This window comes from Micropterus dolomieu, linkage group LG21 (assembly GCF_021292245.1).
Source record: "Micropterus dolomieu isolate WLL.071019.BEF.003 ecotype Adirondacks linkage group LG21, ASM2129224v1, whole genome shotgun sequence".
In the NCBI taxonomy this organism is placed as follows: Eukaryota; Metazoa; Chordata; class Actinopteri; order Centrarchiformes; family Centrarchidae; genus Micropterus; species Micropterus dolomieu.
The window spans coordinates 9,282,957-9,298,066 of NC_060170.1; the positions used below are offsets into that span (position 1 = coordinate 9,282,957).

Consider the following 15,110-nt stretch of genomic DNA (forward strand, 5'->3'; position numbering starts at 1 on the left):
GTTTCTGTTGATGAAATTAAGCACTTGGCCTAATTACTTAAAGGTCTATTTATTTTCTTTTTAAGTTTATGATTAGGCTACGTTTGCAATGTAGTGAAATAAAAGCTTTTAAAATTTGGTGGTGTGTTGTGTTAAGTTTACATATGTACAGCTCCCGGGCCCTAGCTTTCTTAAAATGTCTGAACAATGTAGTTGAATAGCCCTGGCAGCGGCCGAACCCACACACGCAGCTTGTGCCGCGAGATTGAACTCGCCTCAGCTTTCTGTGAGTCTGTTTCGTTCCGCTCTGTGGAGGCTACACATCCCACAAGGAGAATTTCAGAATAAGAGCGTATTGCCTGCCTGATTTTGCTGACTTGTTCAGATTTTGTTAATTTGTTGAGTTGTCCTTGATTTTTGTGCTTCTACAATTGTTAAGTAGGCTACGTTGTTAAATTGTTTAGTTTTAACTGTGTTTATTGTTGACATACGACCAGGAGTCTGCACAGGGTGTTTTATTTTGATTCTGTTCTGTATCTGACTTCCTGCCCTGTTCATCTGGGCTAAGTTCAGTGCAGACAAAACGTAGCAAAACGTTTTATTTAACAGAAAAGGTGGTTCCCTGAACACCCTGCCGTGTACGCAAGGGCACTGAATTTTCCTGCCTCTTAACGCCATTGTGTTTACACACTTTTCACAGCTGATTGGGTAACACCTGAGACACCCACACCAAACAGGAGAAAACATAACTCGAAGTCTGTAGCAGAACGTTGAAAGGAAACATGTCGTTCAATCTGAAAATGTTGCCAACCGGTGCAAAATGTTTTGAGATTGAACTCGCCCCTGCTCTGTGCTACTTGTCACGGCTTGGCAGTGAATATTGAACTTTTAAAAAATAATAATCGGAAATCGAATCGTAATCGCAAAAAATCGCAATTAGATTTTTTACCCAAATCGTTCAGCCCTATCACTCACCTGTCCTGACAGTGTCCTCCACATCTTCCGGTGATGGGGTCCATCCGGTGGGACAGGCTTTCCCAGAGTTGTACTCCCTCAGCATGTGGTGAAGTTGAGCAGGGTTCAGGGCAGCAAACTCAGTCCTGAGAGAAGCCCAGGACGCCTGGACAGACATGAAACAACAAAGAAAAACACAGAACACTGAGAGATATGAACCAAAAAAGACCTCAAGAACTAATAAATCCATCAATTGTTTAAACTTAACGACTCACAAAAGCTCTTTGTAGTAATTGTGAGAATGACAGTGTGGGAGTATTTTTTCCATCATGTTTGTTTCCATATAAGGAAACGAAGTCATTGCTACTTTCATTTGCATGCAAAGTATTTTAAACCAATTATATGATCTTGTAAATTGTTTTTTTTTCTCTCTGTAACAAGGCCTTTTGGGTAAATATGTCTCTGTCTGAATGTAACACAGTAGAACTTCAAGTTGTCTCTTTTCAGTGCAGCTTTCCTTCAAGGCTCCATTCCTGTGTTTATTCTGCACTCCAATAAAAAGGTGAGTGTATTATAATTAACACATCATCCTTGTTCTGTGCAGTGTGAGAAGTTTAAACGCTCCACCTCTCAGGTTGCTGGGAAAGTCCTTATCATGTAATATAAGACAATATTTGATCTTTTGATGACTGCAGAAAGTAGCTCAAGGATAAGGAAGCAGGTGAGCGACTCATGTGATTATTACAAGACAAAGATTACAAACGTTACATAGTTCATTCAGTCTGTTTGCAGTTGAATTGGTGGAAGTGAGACTTTGCCTAGACATGCCGGGGCCACAATAGCAACCACAAGTTAAATGTTGTTGTGTCCCTGCCCTTCTCTAATAACACAGACGCCACACTGAGCTCAGAAGAAGGTAAAGTTTAAATGCTGCTTATAAACAGCAAAAATATAAAAATGTCTCTGTTTGGTATGTCTGAGATTTAATGTTTGGTGGCTATATTCTCCAGAAAATAACTCCTCAGATGTTGTGTACTCCATAACTGCTGACAAAACAAACGTCGCCACATCCCTCCAGTATAATTTACCAGCGAGCCACTTCGGTTCTCAAAAGCCCAGAACTCCAGATGGAAAACTAAAAATCTGTTGAGGGTGTGTGCTCTGTTGCAGCAGCCACAACGTGACCTCATGTCAGGGCAGGAATACATAGTACCACTGGCTTCCTAGCAACCGTCCAATCCCACGACCAGACGAGACACAGCCTTCAACAGCTGTGTCGCGGGTGGGCTGGTGCTTATTCGTGCCTCGGAGATATTTCAGTCAGGTACCACAACTGCGAGTCATACAGTGAAAACAGGTGTCAACCGCGGAGTGTAAAAATACCTCAGGCTTAACCCAGGTTCTCAAAATAAGACCAGGATCATGTCAGCTTTAAATTAGTTCCGTGGTCAACTCAACTGTCTTAAATTACATTATATTAAATATGATAGAGACCATTACCTTTATTCTGTATCACTGATTCACTAACAGGGGTATTTGTACATCAGGGTGTACCTATGCAGTTGTCAGAGTGTACGTGGAAAGCTCAACAAATTAACTCAACTGAACCACAAAATAGGGCTGCACGATTAATCTAATCGCAATTTCAATCATGATGTCATCCTGTGCAATTACCTAACCGCAAAAGGGTGAAATTGTATTTAACAAAAAAGCGTGCTGTGTGTGGGTGACACTAGTCTCTGTGTGCACTGCAGTGTGCTCATTATCCACGTCCACAAAGGGCTCCACAGAGCGACCATTTCACTTGCATATGACCCTAATAACAGATATGTACAAATTAGAAAAAATGTTTATAGGCTGTGTGCAAGCAAAGACTGTAAACCTACCATGAACAGCTTTAATTTGTTAGCTAAAAGCAAAGGATACATAGTTGAAAGTGATAGTTAAAGGTAATGGATAAACAGTTGAAATTGTTAGCTAAAAGTAATAGATAACATTAAACAGTCATGGATAAACAGTATAAATAGCTTGTCATGGATAAATAGTTACATGTTGGTTATATCATAACTATCTATGTATACAAGATACATAGATAGTTATGGGGTTATATACAGTGTATATGGTATACGCGACCATTTATATGTATAGCCTTTCTATTTAAAGCAACAGTCGCACATGGCTACTTCAGCACAAAAACATTCAGAAGGTTCATCATCTTTCCAATGAACCTGTGAATCATTGCAAGGTTTGTAGTTTGTTATCATTCTGCATAACCTTTGCTCCTCGTGTGTCATACCTGGGTATGTAATAATGGGTTATGTGTTGGTTTCTCTTAATAACTTTAATTACCTCAGTGTTTAATAACCAGCCAAGTGAGAGCTCAGCTTCCTTCTGTGGTATAAAGTGTAATGAATGGGTAACTAAGAGAGCACTGTGGTTAAGGAAGGGTTTCATGTTCAGTTGGCAAGCTAGATTAAACACAGGTAAAAGCAAATATGAAGTTGTTGTACGGTAGTGTTTAAGTGACGCTGTGTGTTATTCCTAAGCATACACTGACGCAGAGGGTATAAAAGGCTTTAAAATGCCTTTACTCTAATGTGTTTCTGCGTCATTAAAATGCCATTTGAGCTCTTAGCCACATGTTTCCACTGAGCTTACGGTAGAGTAAATAGAATTTAAACTGATAACATAACACACACATACTCTGGCTAACAGGATGTACAAGAGGATGTAATTTCAACTTAGATAAGTGATGGCCACACCTTCGTGGGCACTATGAGATCATGAGTTGATCAGTTTAGTGTATTTACATTTACTCTTCTGCTGCGGGCCATTTCCTCAAATCTCATCACTGAGAGTGGCACCATGGGAGTTTAAGTACATATGTTCTTGAGACCACTATAACCATAAACCAATAACATTCCAGTGACTTACACAGACATGACAGCATTTATGGCATTTTTATTCATGCTGGGGAAACAAAAAGAAACTGTAGAAAAGAGTGGGAGCTGATGCTGCAGTGGTAAACGTTAAGTGAAAGATGGTAAGTTTTGCAGCTAATACACAAACACACATAACTAATGTTGTACTGACACCTTTAAGAAAATGAAAACATTCAGGCTGACGCAGTCATGACTCAACTCTCGAGGCTACTCCCGCCCGTGAACAGACAAACAGGAAAAGAGAAACGGATGTCCTCTGACCTGCAGGAGGGTTTCTTTGGGTGTGGCCAGCAGATTGACAGCAGCAGAAAGCTTCTGGAAGAACTCAGTGGCCAGATCGCCTAGACCGATGCTCTGGATCCAGTCCATCAGCAGGTCCAAGTTGGCTCGGATCTGAACACCTCGGGACCACTGGTAGAACCCTGCATCAGATCCTGAAGAAGATTACAGAACTGTATTACACTGATATTGATGTGCAACCTACGTAATGCTCAACTGTCTTAGGTTTTACATTCAGTAACAGAGCAGGCATGTAATTAAAGAAGGTATAAAGGCATATTAGCAGTTACAGTAGTAGTATATAAAAATATAGTTTATCAGCAAATGCAATAAAACATATCGTTATCTATTTCAGCACGTTTGAGATTAATATAATGGATGAAGTGCAAATACATAATATACTTCAAACACTAGCAGTTTTGAGGTGCTCACAATGACAATGCTGACATGTTGATGTTTAGCAGCTATAATGTTTACCATGTTCACCTAGTTTAGCGTATTAGCACTAAGCACAAAGTTACAATGCCGATGGGATTGTAATTAGTTTTTCAGGTATTCATAAATTAACATCATGCAAATGGTAATTTTGACCTGATAGGTGCGCTACATTAAATGTAAAGGGATCACCAAAGTGACTATAGTTAATCCTGAGGGGAACATGAATGTGTATCATGATAATCTCTCCAAATTTCTTTATAGAAACAATTCACAACCACAAATGTTAACCCCACGGTAGTGCCACCGGAAAAGTCAGAGGATCATCAACATCATTTAGTTCATCCTCTTGGGACCATAAATGTTATGTTGAGATATTTCAGTCTTGACCAAAGCGGTGGACCAACATTGCCGGCCATTTAGCACAGCTAAAAGTTAAAACAGGTTTCTTAATAAGTGAGCTTATGTCTTACCTCTCTCCATGAGGGCGTTGAACAGCGACGCGTTGATGAAGAAGAACAGGTAGGCACAGAGTTGTAATGAGATGTCTGGATGGACCTGGAAGGCTGTGAGAAGCTTCAGTGCCTCTTTCAGCACCTCCAGGATGCCGCTGAGCCGGTCAGGCACCCGCAGCTGACCGCTCTCTGAAAACGGGTTCCCATCCAGCAGACCAGGCAAGGCTGAATACATACTCTGTGGAGAGAGGTGCAGACATTTTACATCTCTGCTGTAAAGACCATATGAACCTCTGGACTGGAAGACACCCTCTTCTACAATTACCATTGCTAATGGGAATCATCAGTGACAAGGCTGATACTGAGTATCATTGCTCACACACTACATGTTGTACGTAGACACAATTTATTTTGTTTGCCTTCACATGATTCCTGATTTAAACTACTGTGCAATAACCTTTGTTGGAAAATAATGTACTTTTCTTGTCTTGTGCTGCTATATACAGAACAGAATGACGTAAACAGAGGAAGGCATTCACAGAGCGTACAGGAAACCTTGCGGGAAAGCTTGTTTCGCAAAACAAAGGGCAGCTGTAGGGAAATGAAAAACACTATCCTTCTCTTATACTGCAATTTGAGTCTTTTTACATGTTTAGAACCGCACGTACATCCCAAGACAAGGATTAAAACAGAAAACTGATAATTAGAATGAAACATCCTGGCGCCTTAAATGTGTCCTTTAACATGAACAAATCATTAACTTGTCAATTTTAAGACATATGTAGATTTAAGAACAAAGAAATTAAATTAAAGTTTATCATCGCCGGTAAATGTACAACTGCCATGTTTGATTTGACACAACACCACACACTACCAAAGTAAGTACAAAGTGTACACAGCTACAGGAAAGTGTAGGGAAGTATCCCAAATGAAATGCAGTGTTAGTGTTTAATGCCAGTTGGCATATTTTAGCATGCTAACACGCTAAACTAAGACAATAAACATGGTAAACAGTATACCTGCTTTACATTAGCACGTTAGCATGCCGACTTAATTTCAGCATTTAGCTCAAAGCACCACTACATACAGCCTAACAGAGCATCATGGCTTTAGATTCTTAGTCTTGTTAATTCTCATATGGTTAACTCTGCAATCATACGTCCGCCTTGTGTTGCTGTGATGCTCACAGGTTGTAAACATGGGAAGCTTTCCCATCTATTCCATATGCTTGAAAGAGTGCTGCTTTGTGTGTAGGCAATAATTTAGAGAGCGTAAAAACCGACAATATAAAGCTCTTTAACAGTTCACAGCTCCCTAGTGCTCCAAAATAATATAAATAAATAAATTATATATATTATATATATATATATATTATATATATATTATATATATATATATATATATATATATATATATATAAAGAGGAACAAGAGAGTTCTGCAAATCCTGCAGAACCTCCCTTTTTTTTAAACCATCACGTCATTTTGAGTCTTCAAAGAGATCCAACTCTTATCACTACTCCTTCTTTTGACACAGCCACTGTTTCTCACGCATGACATCACCTGGTAATTACACAAACACACATACACACTCTCACTCACACACCATGACCTCAGACAAACTGAAAGAGGTCATAAAGACGACAATAACCCTACATGCCTGAGGCAACAGGTCAGCTGATCTTAGTGAGGCCAGTAAATATGCAGGTGCTGATCGTTTATCACGGAGACAGACTATAAAGAGACAGAGGACGGGTGAGGATTTTTACTTAAAGACTATAAATACTGTAGTTTTAAAAACACATCTGCATGGTTGAACATTTTTTCCTTCTTTTTGTTCTATTCAGCACTCTTGCGTTGGAGTTAACAGCTGCCTTAATGCCATTTTGCAGTGTTATTTATATTGTTTGGTTTTTTTGCCAGGAAAAAAGAAGAAGTGAAATAATGATGTCTGTATCTTATGAACATTCAGTCATGTTTAACAGGAAATTAACAGGAAAACCTTTTTCCCCTCCTCACTTCCTTTCCCCTGTTGGGTGTTTCTCCGATGACAGTTTGTCTTCCTCTCCAGGAAACAGACTGCTCTTCATAGCTAGCTTATCCTGAATTTACCAGGCAACACTTAAATAAAGTTTAGAGAGAAACTGCAATGTTGCCACAGTACAATTAACAAGCCTCACAAGTGACTAAAACACCTGATGAAAAACTGCCTCTGACTAAGCCACACAACTCCTCAGCAAAGAGTTTCTTTAGTCTGAAAATCACATACCGTAAAGTAAAAGGTCTGTTTTTCAGTAGGGGCTGTTGTGCATCAATAGAAATATGTTTGAGTATTTAAAACAATGGCACAGACTGTTACTGCTTCCTCAAACAGTCCCTGCTGCTATGATGTGTCTATGAAGTGTGTGTGCTCGACTGGATCCTGCAGACAGCAGCTTAAACATGGGAAAGTTACATAAATCTAGCCAGGGAGTGTCCTGCTGTGTCACAAAAGAAATCCAGACACACACTAAGATGCATTTTCCACACTTGTTTTTCCAGAGTTTGCGTCCATATTTAAGGCCTTAGAGTTGTATAAACTGTATCTACAAATATAACAGATCATTTTTGTATTTAACGTTTGCTTTTGTGAGTAGCATAAAATGAACTAGGACTTCATATTGCTATACAATTCTGCTTCTGTTTCCTGTGGTGTACCCCACGGCTCCATCTTAGGCCCTATTTTATTGTCCTCATGTACACTTCGACTGGGATTTTTAGAAAATGTAACATCATTGCTAAGCTGACAACACCACAGCTGTACTTCCCCTCGAAATCAAATTAAACACATCATCTTGAGGATGCCAGACGCTGAGTGGCCAACAGTTTGCTCCAGTTAAATGAGAGTCAGACAGTAGATGTGAAAATAAAACGCTTTCTTTCTTTTGGAGATCAGGAGACCGTCTTACATGCTTTTATTATCTTAAATCTTGACTAATGCAACTCCTTTTATGTGGGAGTCAATCGCGAGACTCCTCTCTGGTCCCAAGAAAAGACCACAACTCCCCTGTACAAGCATAACCTTACTGCGTCCCAGTGAAACATTGAATTCATTTTAAGACTATTTTCTTCCAGATTGTGGAATAGTTTGCCCCCCACCTTTCTGACATAGTTTTAATTTTGTCTGTTAGAATTATTCACCATTTTCTTTTTGTTTTAATCGTTTAATTGTACTATCTACAAATTTCTTTGTAAAGCACTTTGTTGATTGTTTTTAAATGTGCTCTATAAATAAACAATTCCTTAATGCAACTGCAAGACTAAAAAAGGCCTTTAGATGTTCATATAGTGGTTCTCACCAAATCCGGCATTCTGGTTTTGTTATTCAAAAAAATGTGAAAACCTGGGAGACAAGATTGTCTTCTTGTTTATATTTGAGTCAGTGGAAAAGACTCTCTGCTCACTATCTCACAGGCCTTTCCTGGCTGAGAGTGCCAGACAAAGTTGGTGTTTCCATTCTGTTATTGTGTTTTCTGTCTGGAATAGACTCAATGAAAACAGAATATGGTGTTTACACAGTCCAATTTCCTGCTTCACATGTGACCGACACTCAGATTTTACAGGTCAAAACAGTGTGAAACATGTTGGTATCGGTAAATGAGTGAGTACGTGTGTGGTTTACTCTGTGAACATAGTATATAATGTGTGGCAGCCAACCTTTGTTAGATAGTAGACGGACTGCTGGAAGGTGAACATGATGCCTTCCTCCAGGACTGTCATGGCTTCCTCACAGGCTATCCGAGTGGACGACATCTCAGAGTCCAGCAGACCTGATAACACACACGAACAAACTTTAAAAACACATACACAACACACTACAGTTGGAACAGCTGTGAGCACAACAGATGTAATAAAGTTAAAGGTGTGTTTTTGTCCACCTTCGTCCTCCTGGTTCTTCCTCCAGGGCAGCAGCTGAGGGACTTCATGCTGGATGAAGTGGAGCAGCTCGATGGAGTTGGCCATCCACAGCACCAGAGGCTGCAGACCTGGGATCAGCTCCTCCATGCTGAGCAGCTGAAGATAGTCAGGCTTCCCGTCACTGCTGCTCCTAAAGGAAAAACACAGAGATTCATGCTGAAACAAATCTAAAAAAGTTATAGTTTGACTAACTATAAATATGGGAAATCTTTGTAATAAAAGCAGTGACTCGATCATCCTTTTTACTCTTTAATACACAACCGTTTTATGCAACTCAGAGGCTGAATGCACTTCACGTCTCTGGCTGACCCATCAACAAGAGGTCTTACAAGATTTAAGAGGTGTGATCATATAACATCTGTCCTGATGTCTTTGCGAGGGATGATTTCAAAATCCTCCTACTGACTTAAAAGAATTTATATGGATTGGCCCCTTCCTACATCTCCAGTCTTTTTACTTATAACTCATACACCCCATCACATCCTTTACTTCCTCTTCATGCCTTTGCCTTCTTTGGTACAATTCGGGAGGCACGCTATTTGGACACTTTCGAATCTAGGCTTAAAACCAATTTTAAACTGATTTTTACTTTAGAAACTAGTTGCCTCAATCCTGTTTTTATAGAAGCATTCTTACCTTTATGTTTGGGAAACAGGTAAAACCTTATAGTTGTGTGTCTGACATTACATTTTAACCTTAAAATAATCTGATGTTGAAGTTAATGATGATGCATTTGGCAGATTAAAAAGAAACCTAAATTACAACAACATTCATTAATGAAATGTCCTGGCATTACTGTTCCTTAGCTGTCACCACGTCTAAATACATAATTAAAATTGTTTTTGTGCAGACTGTTCATGAACAATATAACCCTCCCAATGTTTTACTTTCTGTTGTTTGTTGTGACAACAGAATTCAGCTAGTCTAACCTCAGAATTCATGTTAATATTTGTACAATTTGCTGTATAAGAACTATCACAAAAGGGGACCTATTTTGATTTCACTTCCTCTAATATTTCTGCAAATCAGCAACATTTTATGTGCAGTTAAACAAGAGTTACAGCAAATTTCCACTCCTCCTTATGAAGCAATTGTCAATGTTATTGCTTTTCCTAATCTAACAAGTCAAAAGTTGTTTATTAAGAGAAGATTTGCTTTTTGCTTTTGCATGTTTATAAACTTAATACCTTACTTACCGCACTGTTACTTGGACAAAACAAAGATCTCATGTGCATTTTTTCAATATTTGTTTTATATTTCATGACAAAATAATAATCAAATAATAACTGATTGTCATGGTTGGCTGTGCCCTCAGCTCCCAGTGTTTCTGCTGTGTATCCCTCCCTTGTGTTTCTTGTCCTTCCTGTCTGTCTTCTCTTTGTGTGTGTGTGTGTGTGTGTGTTTGTGTGTGTGTGTTATTTGGTCATGGCACTCTGGTCTCCCTCTTTGGATGACCAATTACCTACACACCTGTGACTCGCCTGGGCCTAGTTCAGCCCCAACAAAATGTAACAAAGTGTTTATTTCAATGGAAACGATGGTGCCTTGAACACCTTGTAGTGTATGCAAGCATGTACCTTAAAGCCGTTGCACACCGTTTCCAGGAAACATATTGTTTAACCCAGACAGGGTAGCAAACCGACGCAAAAATGTTTTGAGATAAACTTGCCCATGTTAACCTGAGACTAATCCAGCAATCAAAGATCTGCAGTAAATGAACCCCGGCTCTCCACTCCATTGTTCAACATCTGAATCTCGTCCAATGTTTTGCTCATGTTGCCTGACGTTTGGCCTGACTCTGGTTTATCTTGGTTTTGTCCCCTGTGAGAGATCTCACAGTCTCCTTCAGATCGTCACCAGTTTTTTACCTCTGCCTGCCTGTTCGCAAGTCTGCAAACAGGAAACCTCTGCGGCACATTCTTGTGAAGCTGTAAATACATCTGTGAATTTCCTTTTACACCTTGTATGTGAACTGCTAATAGGACACACTTTATTAAACTCTTAAAAATATTAATTTTGCATAATCCAAATAATCATAACAGGTCTCCTTATTCACTTTTACTGACGCCCGCAAAATTAACTTTGATTCAGAGTTTGTTAAACTTTGATAACTTTGCTCAGCTCCTGAGACAGACAAGGTTTAATCTGTTGACACATGATGATAAAGCAAGTCAACACTGTGCTCCTGAGAAAACTCTCAGCTGCTTCTACTTTCGTAGAGAAGCGACTGTGGGAAATTCTCTCTTTGCACAACCTGCATTTAAAAAAAATGCTTGTGTCCTGAAGGAGCACATAGTTGTAAAATCTGACTTTAACTCCTCTTTTATTCCGACAGTAAAACTCAAAGGTGTCAGGCGTCATATATCATCGCAGGCAGCAGCTGCTGCTCTTCTCTCTTTGGCAGGTCATTGTCATGTATTTCTGGGGCATTTCTGGAAACGCTTGTGTTTTGTCTACTCACGTTTCTGTCTGGATTGCTGCAAGTTCCTTTGTCTTCTCCTAAGAGGGAGAGCACATAAAGAAAATATCACATACACACAACTCTGATGGCACATTTGATTACATTACATTCTCTGTCACACTCAGGTGACTATAGTGCTGAATACACACTCTATTAACACTTCTGGCACAAAAGGTGAATTATCTGATGTCAGTAACAAAGAGCAGGGTTTCATTCTTACCCACATAACAAGCTGGATCCGGCTGGCTATCCGGAGCAGCAGCTGTCTGAAGTGTGTCAACTGGAACGTGGAGGCTGAGTGCTGGATGCAGAGGCTCAGCAGGAAAGCAGGCGTCAGCTTTGGTTCATTTCCACTGGGGTCCAACATATCCAAAATCTCCTGCAGGACCCTCTCCTCCTGCTCCAGCTCATAGTTTACCAAAGCCTCTGTGCCTTCCAGGTCCCTCCAACGAGGCGGTAAAGGCTTCCTCTGGAACCTTTTCATGGCGATAGAGGATCCACATGATAAACAAGAGGGTGAGGTCTTTGTATCGGAGTTTGGGCAGAGTCTGGTCATCCAAGGAGGAGTCTGGAGGTATCCTGATGTGCTGGTAGGATCCTTAAACAAGAACAGGTAGTGTTTGCCCAAGCCCACCAAGTCCCCTGGGTTCAGTTCCACCTCCTCTTTAAGGATGAAACCATTTCTGGTCACAGAAGCACCATGGAGGGGCTTCAGCATTGTCAATGACTTTCTGTGCTCCCCTGTGGATGTTGGGATGTTAGAGTCCAGGCGTCTGACACAGCAGTGTTGGGGCAACACGTCAGGAGCGAAGAGAAGGATGTCGACCTTTAATCTGTCCTCATCGTCCCCGTTGCAGTGTTCCCTGCAGCAGCCAAAGATGGTGGTGGTCCCACTCATCAGGTAGATCACAAAGTCCTGTAATTAAAGTGTTTTTTTTAGTTTAGGGATAAGCTCACAATTAGTATTAATTAATCTGCCACTGATTTTTCAGATTAATCCATAAATCATCTAGTCTAGAAAATGTTGAAATGTAATGTTTAAAAGACGCCCATCATAATATCTTTCTATGTTTTGTGTGTTCAACTAGTCCAAAACACATTTATTCAGTTTACTGTTACATAATACAATAGAAACACACACCAAACCCTCACTGAGAAGCTGGAAATACTGCAGGTCATTTTTGACGCTTGAAACAAAAGAAATTACATAAATTACAAAAAAAAAATTATAATTTGGTATTTAAATGTTAGAAAACACTAAAAAGTGCCCATGGGACGTCTTCAAATGTCTTGTTTTGTCGAACCAGTCCATAAGACACGATCATCAACCAATTCTCACAATGGAGAAGCTGGAACCATCAAATGTTTACAAGTGTTGCATGAAAAATTACTTAAACAAATAATCTATTCTCACAATAGTTGCTGAGAAATTTGACTAATTGACAAATCTAGCTTAATCCCTCTTGATGCAAAACTTTGTTTCCAAATGAAAGTCAGTGTGTAGGATGGGATTGTGTAACATTTTGGAAGTGAACCAGCAGCATAATGTGCGTGTGAACAGCAGCGCGATCAGCTGACGTAAGAACAGCCTGCACTGGCAGCATGACGCGAGACAGGAATTGAAAGGCTTTACCAGTGAGACATCACTGATGTCCGTGACCCGAGGGTTACCACATTAAGACGGTTAGTCAGGCGATGATACACCATCGTCTGTGCTGGTAAGAGCCAAATGGAAGTGAAAAGGCTTGTGCGAGCAAGGAGGCCGACAAACCTAACTCAGTTACACCAGCAATAACTCCAGCAGCTTATTGTGAGAAGCATGTGGAAGGATACCCTAAACATTTGGTGGAGCTATTTAACAGAGTTTCAGGAGCAGGACCCGACCTCAACCATGCCACTTCCAGCATTTCTATAAATGCCAAAATAACCCATCCCCTCTTCTTCCATCTCGTATTCTGCACCCCACACCATGTTTCCTTATTCCCTTCTTCCTCTCAGTAGGGTTATAAGGCAGTTTGTCATGTCCGGGTGCTACAGCGGATTTGCCTATCGTAGCTTCCCCACAACTCTTTAGAAATATAGCAATCCAGCAAGTGCAGGCCTCTCACATCTTTCTGTTTTGTACATCAATAAATTATTTAAATGTATCTGTTGATGGTGTGATTCTCAAGTTAAACTATTTAAAGGCAATGCTACCAAATACTAACTCGGTGCATGCAAACTTCTGACCCGCTGGGAACATGATGAAAGAAATAAAAGCTGACAAAAATCCTTCTCGCCCCTGTTATTCTGACATTTCATATTCTTTAAATAAAGTTGTGATCCTAACTGACTTAAGACAGGAATGTTTACTAGGATTAACTGACAAGAAATGTGAAAAACTGAGTTTAAATTTATTTGGCTAAGTTGTTTTTCAACTGTATCACCAGTTGTTTATAGAATATAAAAAAAAATGTCCAAATTACAAACACAAATAAATATATTGCACATTATGTGGCTGTATTGAATACATATAATTGTAATAACAGCATAAAAAAAAGTAATTAGCAGATGAACCAGTTGCAGCGATTTACTTTATTTCCACCACAGTTTCAATAACAAACTTTAATGGTCTAAATGGCCACACAATGGCTTTTAGTTCCTGTGATATGACCACTGATATGCCTCGTTTCTTTGCTTTGGCTCTCGGTTGACCTATTGTTGCAGAGTAAGATTAGGCTTGCTGCGGCGCTGCCAGCATCCTGCACAGTCAGCGATCTCCACCAGCAGGGGAGCGAGAGCTTCATGTTCCTGGGAATGACTCTCTGGTTTACTGTGAAAAAATTAGCTGCGTAAACAAGTGATTCAAACTGCATCACACATCAACTGGGACGTGCGTTGGACGTCCTATATTTGACTCAGTTAAAATACTGGCATGTAGATTACAGCACACCAAGTGTCCTCCTCCCACTGTGTTTATTTAAATACTCTAAGAATAGCTTCTGTGTAGTTTATCCTCGTCTACAGGGTACATTTTAATCAGTGTTATCTCCTTGTCTTCCTTGTCCTTTCATTGGTACATGATGACAGACTGCTCGTCCTGTGTGAACGTCAGCTTCAAGCAAGAAGTCAATTCTGTTTCCCTCTGAGCCTATAAAGGACAACACACCTCTGTAGTCCCCTTAATGAGTCGACCTGAGTCCATTCTGATAAATCCACAGTGAAGCAGTCGCTGACCTTTTATAACCAAAGCCCTACTCTCTCGGATTTTCTCCTTGAGGTTCTTAACGTAAGATGTTCAATCTTGTGTGCTTGTTTACAACATGTTGTTTCTTTTAAGCTTGTGTTTGCCCCCACCTGCCCACACAATACCAGGAGACTCTCGAGGACCTTGTCAAATCTTCAATGAGCTTATTACAGTCCTCCCTTACTCTAGAACAAACTTTCCACTAGACAACAATTTAATTGAATAATTCACTTAGAAGTTCTGTGTCTCATGCAATTACAATGTGCAATTACAATGTGCAATTACAATTGTAGAGGTGTTTTCTCAGATATATACTAGGGGTCTCATGAATTTTTCATAATGAATTTTTTATTTTATTTATTTATTTTATCTGTCCTTATGTGTAGTGTGATGTTCTGTGTTGTGTGTTGTTTTTTTTTTTGT

At 39.9% G+C, this 15,110-nt stretch overlaps 1 protein-coding gene across 2 annotated transcripts in view; it reads right to left on the reverse strand.

Moving 5' to 3' along the window:
- si:ch73-281f12.4 (Ras-associating and dilute domain-containing protein-like) overlaps positions 1-15,110 on the reverse strand; it is a 36,433-nt gene that overhangs the window by 12,487 nt on the left and 8,836 nt on the right. The window contains exons 5-11 of one of the 2 annotated variants that reach the window (XM_046036141.1): positions 11,682-12,377; positions 11,462-11,499; positions 8,961-9,124; positions 8,740-8,852; positions 5,063-5,282; positions 4,137-4,309; positions 955-1,099 (exon numbers count right to left, since the gene is read on the reverse strand). In XM_046036141.1, coding sequence (XP_045892097.1) covers positions 955-1,099; positions 4,137-4,309; positions 5,063-5,282; positions 8,740-8,852; positions 8,961-9,124; positions 11,462-11,499; positions 11,682-12,377 — 1,549 coding nt within the window. Of the gene's footprint in view, positions 1-954; positions 1,100-4,136; positions 4,310-5,062; positions 5,283-8,739; positions 8,853-8,960; positions 9,131-11,461; positions 11,500-11,681; positions 12,378-15,110 lie in introns of both variants that reach the window. The other variant, XM_046036140.1, reaches the window with a different exon arrangement.